This window comes from Colletotrichum jinshuiense, chromosome 6 (genome assembly GCF_051148585.1).
Source record: "Colletotrichum jinshuiense chromosome 6, complete sequence".
Classification (NCBI taxonomy): domain Eukaryota; kingdom Fungi; phylum Ascomycota; class Sordariomycetes; order Glomerellales; family Glomerellaceae; genus Colletotrichum; species Colletotrichum jinshuiense.
Window position 1 is genome coordinate 1,566,043 of NC_139313.1, and position 14,625 is coordinate 1,580,667.

A 14,625-nucleotide genomic window follows, 5' to 3' on the forward strand; every position below is an offset into this window, starting at 1 on the left:
CTTAATGGACTAGTATTTAATTTGTATCAACAGAAATTTAGCCGCATCATTTCATCTTCAGTTAAGCCTTCTTAGACGTATTGTGCTTGAAGGCCACAATAGACATCAAAAACGCCGTCACAATCCGTTAAAGTGTTAGAGTACCAGACGAACAAAATGGCAGATTGCGACCAGCAGGAACCAATTGCCATCATTGGTGCCGCTTGTAGGTTGCCTGGGGAGGTCTCCTCTCTTGGTGACTTGTGGGATATGATCAGCCATGAGCGGACTGGCCATGGAAAGATTCCTTCTGACCGCTGGGATGCTGATATCCTACATCACCCAGACCAAGATCGCAAAGGATCTGTGAGTGGATTGCGGCATAAGCTTAGAAGATTATCCTCCAATATTTCTAACAAATTCTCCAGATGGCTGTCAAACACGGTTACTTCCTCAAGCAAGACATCAGCCACTTCGATGCTCCCTTTTTCTCAACCACAGCCAAGGAGGCTGCTTCAATGGACCCAGTGAAAAGACTCCTTCTCGAGGTCAGCTACGAGAGTTTTGAAAATGGTTAGTAAAGAGTTTCTCGGCGTAGTGTCATTTCTTGTTACACCATCTTTTACTAGTTTCTTGACTCAGGCTAACGCCATACTCATGCAGCTGGGATCCCCGTGGAGAGCTTAATGAACTCTGAAACAGGATGTTATGTTGGATGTATGACCGATGATTACGAATTGATGTCACTTCACGACATATACAACCTAGGCCACACCGCTGCATCAGGCATCAGCGAGGCCATGACTGCAAATAGGGTGTCCTGGTTTTTTGGTCTACGTGGCCCTAGTTTGACGCTCGATACGGCCTGCTCCTCGAGCTTATACGCTCTCCACTTGGCTTGTCAATCATTGAAGCTCAAGGAAACCAACCTGGTAAGAATCTGCCATGGGTTTCAATACATGATCTACGTTGACTAAAAACTCGCATTCAGGGTCTGGTTGCAGGAGTTAACCTCATCCTAAACCCCAACACTATGCACCAGCTCTCCGCTATGCATATGCTAAGCCCTGAAGGAATTTCTCATACCTTCGACGACCGGGCTAATGGTTACGGTCGTGGGGAAGGGATTGGAAGCCTCGTTATAAAGCGTCTCTCCGACGCTCTCCGGGACGGCGATACTATTCGAGCTGTTATTCGTCACACTGGTGCTAATGCGGACGGTAAAACGCCCAGTATTACCCAGCCAAGCTCAGAGGCCCAGGCAGAGCTCATTAGAAAAACCTACCATGCAGCAGGCTTGCCGTTGACCTCAACACAGTACTTTGAGAGTCACGGAACGGGTACCCCCGTTGGGGTTTGTTGTTCTATTGTCTTTTTCGACAACATTAGCTGACGTTTTACAACAGGATCCAATTGAACTGCGAGCCATTGCATCAACCCTTGGGGCAGCTCGAATTGCCGAGGGGCTCGGTCCTCTGTACGTTGGCAGTATCAAGCCTAGCGTCGGGCATACCGAAGGCTGTTCAGGTTTGGCTGGAGTTTTCAAGGCCCTGATATGCTTAGAGAAGGGCATGCTTGTGCCTACCTACGGGGTTGAACGGGTGAACCCTCAGCTTACCCTCTCCGAATGGAATCTTGAGTTGCCTTCAAGGACTATGAAGTGGCCCGGATCCGGTCAACGGCGGATTAGTGTCAATTCATTCGGCTTCGGTGGAGCGAATGCACATGCTATCCTCGATGATGCCTACCACTACTTGAGCGCCCGTGGCCTTGTTGGCAAACACAACACTACGGTACACGATTCCAGTGAAAGCTCGTCCGAATCAGGTATCAGCATGGGGCCTGATACCCCGATGAGCGAGGACGTTGACAGTAAAGTCGCCCGACAGCTGTTCGTCTTCTCCACGAAGGACCAGACCGGTATTCAGCGCCTGTCATCACTATACGCGAAGGAACTCACTGGATCAGATTCTGACAAGGAGGAAACTCGTTACATCAGTAACTTGGCGTACACTCTCGCGGTTCGGCGGTCACACCATGATTTCCGCAGTTTTGCTGTGGCATCTTCCCTCGCCGAACTCAAGAAACAGCTGTCCAAGGGCTTGCCCAAAATGAAGCGCTCTTCGCGCCAGGACAATAACCTGATTTTTGTATTTACCGGCCAGGGTGCTCAATGGCCTGCAATGGGACGACAGCTGCTCGACAATCATGTCTTCCTAGAGAGCATCAACAAATCGCAAGGATTTCTAACGTCATTTGGTTGTGAGTGGGATGTCATCGAAGAGTTGCAAAAGACCGAAGACTCCAATATCTCACTTCCGGAGTTCAGTCAGACATTGTGTACAGTACTGCAGATTGCTCTGGTGAACCTGTTGCGACACTGGGCCATTACTCCAAAGGCTACTGTCGGCCACTCCAGCGGTGAAATTGGTAAGTCACTCACCAAATACTCTTACATAAAAAGAAGTTCGCTAATTTTGGGCAGCCGCCGCCTATGCTGCATCCTACATCTCTGATGTTGATGCCATTAAGATTGCTTATGTCCGTGGCCTCAGCTCTAGCTGCGTCAATCGCAAGGGTGGCATGATGGCTGTTGGCTTGTCACGAGAAGAAGCGCAGATGTATCTTGCTCGGGTCCCTCCAAAGTCAGCCGTAGTCGCATGCATCAACAGTCCCTCCAGCTTGACGCTCTCAGGCGACGTTGATGCCATCGATACCTTGGAGAAGCTGATTTCGGCAGACGGAAAGTTTGCTCGCAAACTTCAGGTCAAGACGGCCTACCACTCGCCGCACATGCTTGATGTCTCCCAGGGATACCTAGGACGCATAGGCCATGTTTCCACTCTACCCGGTGGCGACACAGTTATGTTCTCATCGCTCACTGGCAAACAGGTTGATCCCCAGGAGCTGAATGCCCAGTACTGGGTTAACAACATGTGTGCTCCTGTGGAGTTTTCGGCAGCACTCTCAAGTCTCCTCGCCCACACCACATTGCCCGCTAATGGCCGTGGTAGGGCGGTGCCAGTTCGCTGGGGTGGGCTCATTGAGATTGGTCCACATGCTGCTTTGCAGGGACCCGTGCAGCAGAACATCGCCGTTAGCACCAGCAAAACGGCGAAGGAAGCGCCGTACATGTCAATGATTTTGCGTGGAAAGGACGCCAAAGAAACGGCTTTGACGGCGGCCGGAAAGTTGTGGGCCATGGGCGTCGGAGTTGATCTCTCTGCCGTTAGTGGAGTTGACAACATGTCGTTAATCATGGGACCCAAGGCCCTTACAAACCTGCCGCCGTACCCATGGAACCACGGCAAAGGTTTCTGGCACGAGGCATATTCGACTAAATCGAACCGTTACCCGTCAGCTCCGAGAACAGATCTTTTGGGTGTACCCGAAGATCTCCAAAACACCATGGAACCTAGGTGGAAGAACTATCTCCGGATCTCAGAGAACCCTTGGATCGAGGACCACAAGATCACGGGAACCATCTTGTACCCTGCCGCTGGTATGCTCGTCATGGCACTTGAAGGAGCGCTCCAAATGTCGGATAAGTCAGCCAAAGTGCAGGGGTTTCGATTCCGTAACGTCGGTTTCGAGCGCGGTTTGGTGGTTGCCTCAGGAGATGATGCGGCCGTCGAGACTCGCCTCAGTCTGCAACCAAGCCAGACCATACCAAGCCAGTTTCAGTTCGCAATCTTCTCCACCACCACCAGCACATCTTGGACGAAGCATTGCACCGGAACGATAGGTCTTGAATATGACACCCCAGTTAGCGATATAGAGAGCTCCCCAACAGATCCAACTTGGGCCCAGCAATCTGAGACTTACAAAAGTCTTCTGGAGGAAAAGGCTGCCGAAAAAGTGGATGTTGACACATTCTATGATCATTTACAGACGATTGGGATGGAATATGGCCCTCTGTTCCGAAATGTGGTTTCTCTGACGGCTGTGCCTTCTCAGAAGTCGTCCTACGGAGCTGTTATCGTTCCCGACACGCTATCGGTAATGCCAGCGAACTTCGAGTACCCTCACATTATGCACCCCGCTACTATGGATGCAATTTTCCATCTTCTACTGGCGGCTGTCAACGATGGCAAGCCAGTCGACGAGGCAGCAGTGCCTTACAGCATCGAAGATATGTTTGTGGCCGCCGAGCAGCCACAAGGTGCAGGCAACCAATTTCATGGCTTTGGCAATCTTGGTTCGACATCTAAGGACGGCCATGAGATTGTTGGAAATCTAGTTGTCTCTGATGCCACCTGGTCTGCGCCGAAGCTGGTTGTCAAGGGCTTTGCTTTGCGGAAGGTTACCTCTGCCGACGGGGCAGGTTCCAACGCTGCTGGCAATGCAAACAGCCTGAACAAATGCGCCCTAATAGAGTGGAGCGAGGATATTGACTTCATTAGGACCGAAAGAGATGTTTCAAGACTCCAATGCGCGCCCGAACAAATCGCAGACCCTCTCAGCTTATGGCTAGACCGCCTCTCTCACAAGAAGCCTGTGGTAAAAGCTCTCGTGGTGCTGGGAGACGACTTGGCAAACGCTTCTGAGATCCTACATGACGTACAGGCTCGCTCGGATCATCGCCTAGGCTTCATCAAGAGCGCCGTTTTGGCAACAAGCACAGCTGGGGTAGACATGCTGCACTCCAGCAACTTGGCCTTAGACTCCGAAAACACACTCTGGAATGTCACAAGCGATGAAGAAGAACTCCCAGCTTCAGACAACATCCACGACTTGATTTTAATCATAGGTTCCTTTGCAGTCGACATTAGGCATAGGGTCATTTCCGAGCTCCGAAAAACGCTCTCGCCTCGAGGTTACTTAGTCGTTGCCGCAACTGAAGGGTCGCAGGTCCCTATCAAGGAAGCGTTGGAAACGCAAGGATTCAGTAACATCATCACCGTCGCTAAAGACTCTCATACTGCCTTTTTAGTGGCGAACACATCACATGGACTTCGTTTCGCGACTGGTGAAAGCCCCTCGGAAGTTCACCTGCTAGTCCCGTCTCAGGAATCGGCCGAGGTATCTACCCTCGCAGCAAACCTTACTACAACTCTATCTACTGCCAACATCACTGTGCACGCTACAACACTTAATTCGGAGACTATCGGAAGCCTTGGAGGCAAGCACGTTATTTCTCTCCTCGAACTTGACTCTCCTCTCATCTATTCCTGGAGTGCTGAGCAATTCGCCGCTTTCAAGTCTCTCGTGTCCTCTGTGGGACATCTCCTATGGATTACCCGAGGTGGTGCCATTGAATCATGGGCAGGTGGCGTTGAGTTTGCACCTGCTCAAGGTCTGCTACGTGTCATGCGCAACGAGTACTCCCTTGCTACTTTACCACATCTCGACCTCTCAAGGGCTTTCGATACTTCTAACGCCGAAAACGCTTCTCTCGTCGCTGATGTTTGGCATTCATCATTGGTTGAGAAGGCGGAAATGGAGTATGCTGAATTCCAAGGGGCAATTCACGTGCCTCGTGCAGTTGACGCCTCTGGATTTGATGGCGACCTGCAGCTAGCCAGTGGCGTGGCAAACCCCGTGAGAAATTTACTCACTGAAACTGGAATGCCCATGAGATTTGCCTCCGCTACAAATGGGGGAGACTTTCTCTGGGTTGAGGATGAAGGCGCCAACACGCCACTGCAACCTGACCAAGTTCAGGTTCAGGTGCAGTTTGTCGGTATAAGCAAGCCAGAAACTTCTGGCAATGACGGTATCGTTCCATCTCTAGCTCGCGAAGCTGTTGGTATTGTCGTACGCTGTGGTGAGCACGTCAAGACTTTGAGTGTTGGTCAGCGTGTAGTGGTCTTCGGAACGGATACTTGCAAAACCCATGTCCGTCAAACAGAATTGCTAGTAGCGCCTGTGCCAGCTGGGTTACTTCCAGAACAAGCAGCAGCTCTTCCAAACGCTTTCATTACAGCCCAATACTCCCTCGTCAACGTCTCTGGCTTAAGCAGCGACCAGACAGTCCTAATTCACGATGCTGCGAGTGCACTAGGCCAAGCCGCGATCCAAGTCTCTCAGTCAATTGGTGCCAAGGTTTTTGCCTTGGTTGCGTCCAAGGAGCAGAAGAAGATTCTTACTGATCGATATGGAATCCATCCAACACGCATATTTGACTCCAACTTGGAATACTTCCTCGGCGCTATCGAGCAGGCCACCAATGGTCTTGGGGTAGATGTGGTGCTCAGCGGCGGCGAAGATCGTCAGGTTGTCCTGGCGTCTGCCAGCATTCTTGGCGACTTTGGCTACTTCATCGATATAGCTCATGGTAACTCTGGCGCCCTGGATATCACATTGCCGCCCCACAAGCGGAATATTACTCTCACTCGCATCGACATGGATCGTGTGCAGATCGTTAAGCCTAATGTTGTGCAGTCACTATTTCAGCGAGCATTCAGCGGACCTATCGCACCCATCAGCCCGACTACCGTCATTTCAGTTACCAACACCCCCCAAGCAATCGACACGATGACTGTACAGCAACATGGCAAGGTGGTCCTTTCGATTGATGATTCCTCTTCAGTTCTCACGCCGCCATCGCCCGCGAAGAAGCTATCTTTTGATAAGGAAGGCACATACGTCCTCGCTGGTGGCTTGGGGGCGCTAGGTCTTGATATGGCGTCCATGATGATTGATCACGGTGCCAAACATCTAGTATTTTTGTCCAGATCGGGCGGCAGCAAGAATGAAAACGACTTGGAGGCATTTCGCAGCCGAGGGGTCAATGCTGAGGCTTTCAAGTGCGATGTTAATGACGCCGAAAGTGTGGCAAGAGTCTTTAGCAAGCTAAAGAACGAAGGCCGTGTTGTCAAAGGCCTTATCCAATGTGCTATGGTCTTGGAGGTGTGTATAGTATCTTCCCATCCTTATATTTTCTCAGCTGACACAAATTACAGGACAGCATCTTTGACAATATGACCCATGATAAATGGACACGCGCTTTCATGCCCAAGACCAGGGGATCGCGTAACCTCCTTGCCCAACTTTCGGCGAGCGATGCTCCCTTTTTCATTATGCTTTCCTCAATCACGGGTGTTATCGGCAACACGGCCCAGGCCAACTACGCCTCTGGCAACACTTTTGAGGACGCCCTTGCTCACTACGCGCGGAAACATCTTGGTATCGCAGCCACCAGTATTGATGTTGGTTTGGTATCTGACTCGTCGCACTTTACTTCGGCTGGTGAGTTTGGTGACTTGGAGAACTACCTGCACAAGTACCAGCACGGGTGGAGCGGTCTTCAATGTACGCTTGACGAACTCCGGATTACGCTGCGGGCGGTCATGAATGGCTCTACCGCTGATGGGCAAGATATTCCTCCGCAGGTGGTCTTGGGTCTTGGAGACTCTCTCATCCGTGAAGATGGAACTGCCGGATTTGAAAGAGACCGAAAATTCGACCATCGAGTTATCCAGTCTGGTAATTCAACTGGAGGTGACACTGTCAAGGGTTTGACCGTCGGTGAAAAGTTGGCCAAGGCCACAACGCTTGGAGAGGCTGCAGGAGCTGTCGAGGAGAGCCTAAAAGCCCAGGTAGCAGCCGCTATTGGCGTCGAGGTTGATGAGGTGGATGGACAGAAGCCACTGCCGGAATTTGGAGGTGAGTTTTGCACCTATCGCGATCACCCCATCGTATCAAGAGATATCACTTGTTTACAGATTGCTAACGTTCAACAGTCGACTCACTGAAGGCTGTAGAGATGCGCAACCGAACTCTGAGGGAGATGCAAAGTGATATTTCCGTTTTTGAGTTACTAAGCGCGACACCGTTGACTGACCTCGCGATTAAGATTGCTTCAAAGAGCGCACTGGTGAAGCTGGAGGTTGACGATGCAGATGTATAAGGGCAGAACATTGGGGACCAAATATTTGATGATTTATTTAGTGCAAGCATAGTTTTCTTTTGTTCCTTCAAAGTAATCACCGCTCCTTCCATAGTCAATGCAATGTTTTCTAAGTATTATATATAAAACCAAAAGGTGATAAACTTACTATGAAAACAACTGCTACGAGTAATAGTTCTAAATAAACCCTTTTTAAATTTATAGCTCGTCGACTAAATTTCATTTCAATTTTGTCATTTCTGTGATTTGTGGTTCTGGTGACAATCAGACGTTGTCAGCCGATGAAGATGAACTTGCAACTATGAATCTAGAAGTTGTCAACGTTTAGTTTCTAGCTCTCAAGTGGAGATAAATATTACAACACAGATAAGTAGCTCTTTATACAATTAAATCTTTCCAAATTTGATGTCAGCAGCAAGTTATTGTAAAATTCTCTATTCTTCAAGTTGCGGATGGCCCTTTCTCAATGTTACTTTAAATACAACTTTATGCTTCTGAATCTGATTCCCAATTGTTCCTGTTTTCCTCAATCCAAGGCGAATAGACCAGACAATAGGGTGCAATTATCGAGATTGATATTATTTTCGTACCAGCCGAGGTATTACAGGAGGATACGAAAACACATCTCTCTCTTGTTTTAGCGTCTTGCTGAGCTGATGGTATAGAAATCCCAGTCCTGCACAACTGATAGAAGAGCTCAGTAGTAGTGCAGCGCCAGCACTATGCATCAGACTGATGCCTCCGTCTAAACTTCCCACATCTACCAGACCATCACTCTCAAGACCTCGCTGGAGGACCCCGTATACTGAGAAAGCTAGTAATACAAGGCTTGCACCCAGGCCCCATGTCACTCGGAAGATTGAGCTCAAGGGTTTCTGGATACCGTGGGTATCCAATCGATTCGGTCCCGAAGTTACATTTTTCCCAACCTCTTCTTTGGTGACCTGAGAGTTGCGTAATTCTTCAACCGAGCCATGCGTGTTTTCTTCATCATTTAGACGACCAATTAAAAAACGTTGCATTGTTTCGATCGCCTCTGCTGTGTGACCAGCAAAATCAAATGATTCCGTGGCATCAGTTCCGGCACAAGCTGTAAGCACGTCGATTCCGCCTGGGTGATCTTCCGCAAAGCTGGTCAAGTCGTACACTATTTATAGAGTTAGGCTATATGAATTCTTGACAAAAGTCCTTTTCATGGGAATTACATACCTTTGCCGTACACTACTACCCATAAGTCATGTCGAGTCTTATGAAGGCCGAGCTGGCTGGATGTAATGACGTCATCAATCCTCATTAGGCTTGCCATGCTTGTCGCCGTTTCTTATCACAGAGTAAATATCTTGAGGGAAATGAGAGCGTTCAAAGCCTTTTGTCGAAGGCGCCAGAGAAGTTCGTTATTCTTAAGTCGACACTAATCCCCCGGCGGGCACAATCACAAAATGTTACGGCCAAGCATATCGACGTAGTCCTGAGCGATTGCTATGCCCGATTGGTACATCCGTGAGAGAATCGACTTCCCGATTTGGTCCGGTCCGAGCCCAGGAGGTTCGCGCCGCCACGATATTTGGTCTGGTCCGGGCTCGGGATCAATCAGGCTATGCTAACACCAAGCTGGTGATGATAGCAGCAGAATAAGCACATCGATAAGCAGACTTTGGAGATGATAACGATTGTAATTCTTCCACAGCTCAAACTTGCACGAAGATCGGTCACCACACTGCTTTCCGATAAGCTGCAAAGTTCATCAACATGCAACAGCAATTCTTCATCGGCCAAGGGCCGGAAAACCATCATCGAGAGATCGACATGTCTTTGTTTGAAACGCTGCAGCAACTTAGATCCAGCCTTGGGCGACTGTTCTCCTTTGCAGACGCAACTTGTAAGATCCTTCTCCGCGATTTGCAGTGGTAGAAATAAATCCATGTTAATATTTACATTAACAGCGCTCCGATTTCACAACAGTGCGGACAGCGACGAGCTCTCTTCCCTCGAGGACGTGAAGTCCTGCCCCAAGCCTGTGGAGGTACGGGACTCCAACAATGCCTCTATTCGACTACCTCCAGGGCCAAAAGGTCTTCCCCTAGTGGGCAACCACTATGAGATCTATCCGGACCCTCTAGGCAATTACGACCGGCTATTCGCACGCTACGGCCCGGTCATCAAGACCACGAATATGGGCACCACTATTTATCATACCAACGACCCTGAAATTGCCCGTCATGTCCTTCGCGAAGGAGAATTCTTCACCAAAATCACCTCAGACCCCTCGCATCCACTGTTCTATATGCAGTTGCAGTCGTCCTTGTTCACATGCGATAGCGACTCTCCCGCATTTCCAATTGCCCACAAATTCATCCCACCAGCGCTCTCCCCGCGGGCTGTGGCAAACCACTCACCGCTGATCCAAGAGTGCGCACGCTCAATCTTCCCTGTGCTGGATCAGCTTTCAGATAGCAGCCTGGCCTTTAATGTCTACCACTACATGTTCAAGATGGCTGGGCAAATCATCTGGCGGGTTGTGGTGGGGCAAGACCTGGAGCACTTTAAAGCTCCCAACACGCCTCCCGGGATGACCATTCGTCTTTTCGGAGAGTTTCTGTCGCTTATGAAGAAGACGAGTCTGCGACCCAAGTGGTACGGTAGTCTTCCTTTTGGCGACCCAGCTCGCCTGCGCGTCGTGCAGCAGATGCTTTGGGATAACGTGGAGAAGGCCATCGATGAATGCACAACAGCTGACGAGGGCCAGCTTCCCCTGTCAGACCCTACCTCTTCGCTTCGTGCTTCTTCTGTGGCAGACTTTTTGAGTCGAGCACGAGATGACAAAGGAGAAGGCCTGCCTAGAGACATCCTGATCCCCAATGTGGTTGTCCTACTCGGTGCTGGATTCACCACTAGTGCCTCATTGCTGTCCTGGGCTATCTACTCTCTTGTCATATATCCCGATAACCAAAAAAGATTGCTGCAGGAGCTTATCGACCATGGAGAGGATGGAGAGCGCAATTGGACGTATGACGAGGTGCATGCGATGAAATTCCTGGATTGTTTCATCAAGGAGACGCAGAGAATGCATAGTCCAAGTTTCCAAACGGCCCGGAACGCGAAGCAAGACGTTGTGCTGCCGGGGGGTTACCTGATTCCGAAAGGATCAGTGGTTATCCCGTGCTTCCCGAGTTTGCACAAGAACCCGGCCCACTGGGATAACCCGGCAAGATTCAACGCGGACAGGTGGGCAGACGAAGGCGTTGCGGGCAACCTTGGGAAGAAAGGGGTATACACGCCTTTTGCTGCTGGGCGGAGAGGGTGCGTGGGCCTCAACCTGGCTTTGATGGAGGTGAAGATGGTCTTGATACAACTGGTCTATCGTTACCATTTCGAAGATTCCTCACCGGAGGCCGTGGTTTACGACCCAGAGTTCTTGGTTACCAGGCCAGTCAATTTCTACGCCAGCGCGACCAAGCGGAACGAATGGCCGTCCCCGTCCAGGAAGGAATAATAATGCAGACGGAAACGATGGACCAACGCATAATATAGCCTTAGAAAGATCACAGTACTAGTACATCTTAAAGTCTGAAACAAGTTTGATTTGATGCAAATATGTTTTATACACGATTTGATTCGATAAGGGTTACTACTGTTCAGCGACCCCAATTAGTAGACTTGGACAATTCAGCATTCAGTTGATCCTGTAGTAAATCAAACCAACAAAAAAATCCAGCTAGACCGAACGGTAGTTTCTGTCAAGTAAACAAAAGTGTTGTCTCCACTTCGTTGCATTCTAACTCATTCTATTCTTATTATTTTGTAATGTTCACGTAGTTTAATCCGAACGCCCTCCGTCAGGGTTTGGTCTTATGGTCTTTTCAATGGGTGCAATGTTGGTTAATGTTGCCAATTAGGTCATGTCAGACGCGGAGTTTCAGTTTAGTTCAAAGAAGAGCGGCGATGGCTGATTTTGGTCTAAGAAGGACGGGGTATTCTCGAGAGGAATTTGCCATATACCTACCTTGCAAGAGATCCTGTCAGCTTGCCTAATTTGGCCCGGGCCGAGCTTCGGTGTACCCTTAGACCCAACACCAGTCAGACTTTGGGCCATGAATGTCAAAAAGGTGAGACATGGTTTATTGATACAACCGGGTTACTAGGATAGTGATTCTGATTCGTCAGAAAACAGAATAACTATTCACCACAGGCCATAGTCTTGTGCCGTATGATTTGAACTCTTAAAGACTGGACGACTATGGTGCTTCTGTAATTATTTGACCGATCTCATCAAATTCGATTCAAGTTAACCATACCGCTACTACATAAGGAAACACATGCAATGTGTGGTATTACAGCAAGCATTGCCCTTCCTCGGGTTGCTCTTGCCAACGGGCGCAGCAACGGGCACACTAACGGGCACACTAACGGCCATGTTAATGGGCATACCAACGGGTATGCCAATGGAAATGTCAATGGACACGTCAATGGATATGTGAATGGACACCTTAATGGACACACTAAAACCACAACATTCGAAAAGATTCAGAAACAACTCCGCGCTTCGGTTGAGATTATCAACCATCGTGGACCCGACGAGTCCGGTATCTGGGTCAGTGATGACGACTGTGTAGGCCTCGGTCACTGTCGCCTGTCCATCAACGACCTCTCGCCTAGCGGATCGCAGCCCCTTACTAGCGACGACGGGCAGATCCATGCCGTCGTCAACGGCGAGATATACGACCATGACCGGCTGCGAAAGCTTTGCGCAGCTGAGCACAACTACCGCTTCCAGGGTGAGAGCGATAGTGAGCTTGTCTTGGCACTATACAAAATTCATGGTGCGCCTGCCTTCTTCGAGCATCTGCGCGGCGAATTCGCCTTTGTTCTCTACGACAGCCGGCCAGGAAGCAAGCGGATCATCGCCTGTCGCGACAGATTCGGCATCAAGCCTCTGGTTTGGACCAAGGCCGAGGGCAGGCTCCTCCTGGCGGCCGAGAGCAAGGCGTTTCTGGCCATGGGCTGGAAGCCTGAATGGGACGTCCAGGCAATGATTGACGGCGGATGGATGATGGATGATCGGACTATTTTCAAGGGTGTGAAGAAGATCCTTCCAGGACATTGGATGGAGGTGACTGAAGAGCACGGCATTGAGATGCATAAGTATTGGGATGCTGAATACGAGGACAAGGTAAGGATAAGAATTATATTGTTTTCTTTGAGTCTAATGCTGACAAAACGTAGACCAAGGTCGAGACTCGCACCATTGACGAGATGGTGCTTGGAGTGCGCGAGCGTCTCGTCGAATCAATCCGCCTCAGGCTCCGCGCTGATGTCCCCGTTGGCATCTACCTCTCAGGAGGTATTGATTCCTCTGCCGTGGCGGGCATTGTTACAGAGCTGGCCAGGAAGAATCATGTAAAGATTGGCAATCAAGCCGCAACGAGGGTCGCCTGCTTCAGTGTGCGGTTTCCGCAGGAGTCTGGCTACGACGAGTCCAGTGAGAACCCTTATTTCGCATAAAAAAACCTACAGGACTTTGTTGACTGATGTGAAATTATAACAGGCATCGCTGATCGCACTGCGAAATGGCTGGGGGTCGAGACGATCAAAAAGGACGTCACGGAGGAGTCCCTCGCCAACGACTTCGCCGACACGGCGTTCCACTGCGAACACCACCATTTCGACCTCAACAGCGTCGCAAAGTTCGCCCTCTCCACCTTGCCTCGCGAGCACGGGGTCAAGGTTGTGCTCACCGGGGAAGGGTCCGACGAGCACTTCGCCGGATACCCCTATTTCCCGTGCGAGTTCCTCCGCGAGCCAGACCTTTCGCAGCCAGACTCTCTTCTAGCCAAAAATCACGAGCTGAGAAGAGGGATGCAGCAGGCTGCCGGAGCCGAAATGAACGCCATCTGGCGTGCCATAGGCGCCGATGTGTACGAAGGCGCACCGGACGGCAGCCTTCTGGCCGACGTCAACGGCAACACCATGCCTCAGAACCTCCTCTCCTGGCACCCGTCAGTGGGGCTTTTTTCTCCGTGGGTTCATGGACAGTACAGCGGAAGTAGCCTTGACTGCCGGCAGACAGTCATGGCGGCGCACTCGGCTGACGTCCGGGACAAGATGCGAGAGCGCTGGCACCCGCTCCATACCGCCCAGTACATGTGGAACAAGAGCTCCCTCGCCAACGTTCTCCTGTCCTGCCTCGGCGACCGTACCGAGATGGCACACAGTGTTGAGGCACGAACGCCCTTCCTCGACCATCACCTAACCGAGTACGTCAACGCACTTCCCCCCAGCGTCAAACTCGCCTACGCGCTACCGGAAGAGAACGGCACAGGAGAGGGTGGCGGCGAGGACGACGTGCTCTGGAAAAGTGCCGGTTCGGCCCTGCGCTCCCTCACCGAGAAGTGGATCTTGCGCGAGGCAGCACGCCCGTACATCACCGACGAGCTTTACTTGCGCAAGAAGCACCCGTTTCTGGCGCCGACGAGGTGGCCGCGGGATGGGCCCCTGCACCGCATGTTCCTTGGCCTTCTGAGCCGCGAGGCGGTAGACGGTCTCGGTTTTGTAAACTACGCGGTCGTGGAGGACGCCCTCGAGCGAGCGTTCGGCGATGCTGGCGATGCGAGGTCATTCCGAACCCTCTGCTATGTCGGCGCTTGGGTGACTCTGGCGCAGAGATTCAACGTCAAGAGGGCGTCAGTAGAGGATTGGGCTTGAAGCCAGGTGAGGAGTTGCTAGAAAATGTCGTTTAAAGCTCCATCTCTTTTCCACAATTATAAAGTTTTTAAATCAATTGTGGCCGAGGTTAA

The 14,625-nt window shown here is 50.6% G+C and overlaps 3 protein-coding genes across 3 annotated transcripts; all 3 read left to right on the forward strand.

Moving 5' to 3' along the window:
* Positions 1-156: 156 nt before the first annotated feature.
* Positions 157-7,831, forward strand: EsH8_VI_000396 (type I polyketide synthase; the record flags this gene model as incomplete). Its single annotated transcript, XM_083271649.1, has 8 exons — positions 157-345; positions 408-552; positions 643-911; positions 971-1,333; positions 1,386-2,409; positions 2,465-6,831; positions 6,885-7,587; positions 7,665-7,831. The coding sequence occupies 8 exons, from the start codon at positions 157-159 to the stop codon at positions 7,829-7,831; spliced, it is 7,227 nt and encodes a 2,408-aa protein (XP_083126823.1).
* Positions 7,832-9,752: 1,921 nt separating this feature from the next.
* Positions 9,753-11,324, forward strand: EsH8_VI_000397 (cytochrome P450; the record flags this gene model as incomplete). Its single annotated transcript, XM_083271650.1, has 1 exon — positions 9,753-11,324. The coding sequence occupies one exon, from the start codon at positions 9,753-9,755 to the stop codon at positions 11,322-11,324; it is 1,572 nt and encodes a 523-aa protein (XP_083126824.1).
* Positions 11,325-12,152: 828 nt separating this feature from the next.
* On the forward strand, positions 12,153-14,533 carry EsH8_VI_000398 (asparagine synthetase B family protein; the record flags this gene model as incomplete). Its single annotated transcript, XM_083271651.1, has 3 exons — positions 12,153-13,001; positions 13,055-13,310; positions 13,377-14,533. The coding sequence occupies 3 exons, from the start codon at positions 12,153-12,155 to the stop codon at positions 14,531-14,533; spliced, it is 2,262 nt and encodes a 753-aa protein (XP_083126825.1).
* Positions 14,534-14,625: the final 92 nt, after the last annotated feature.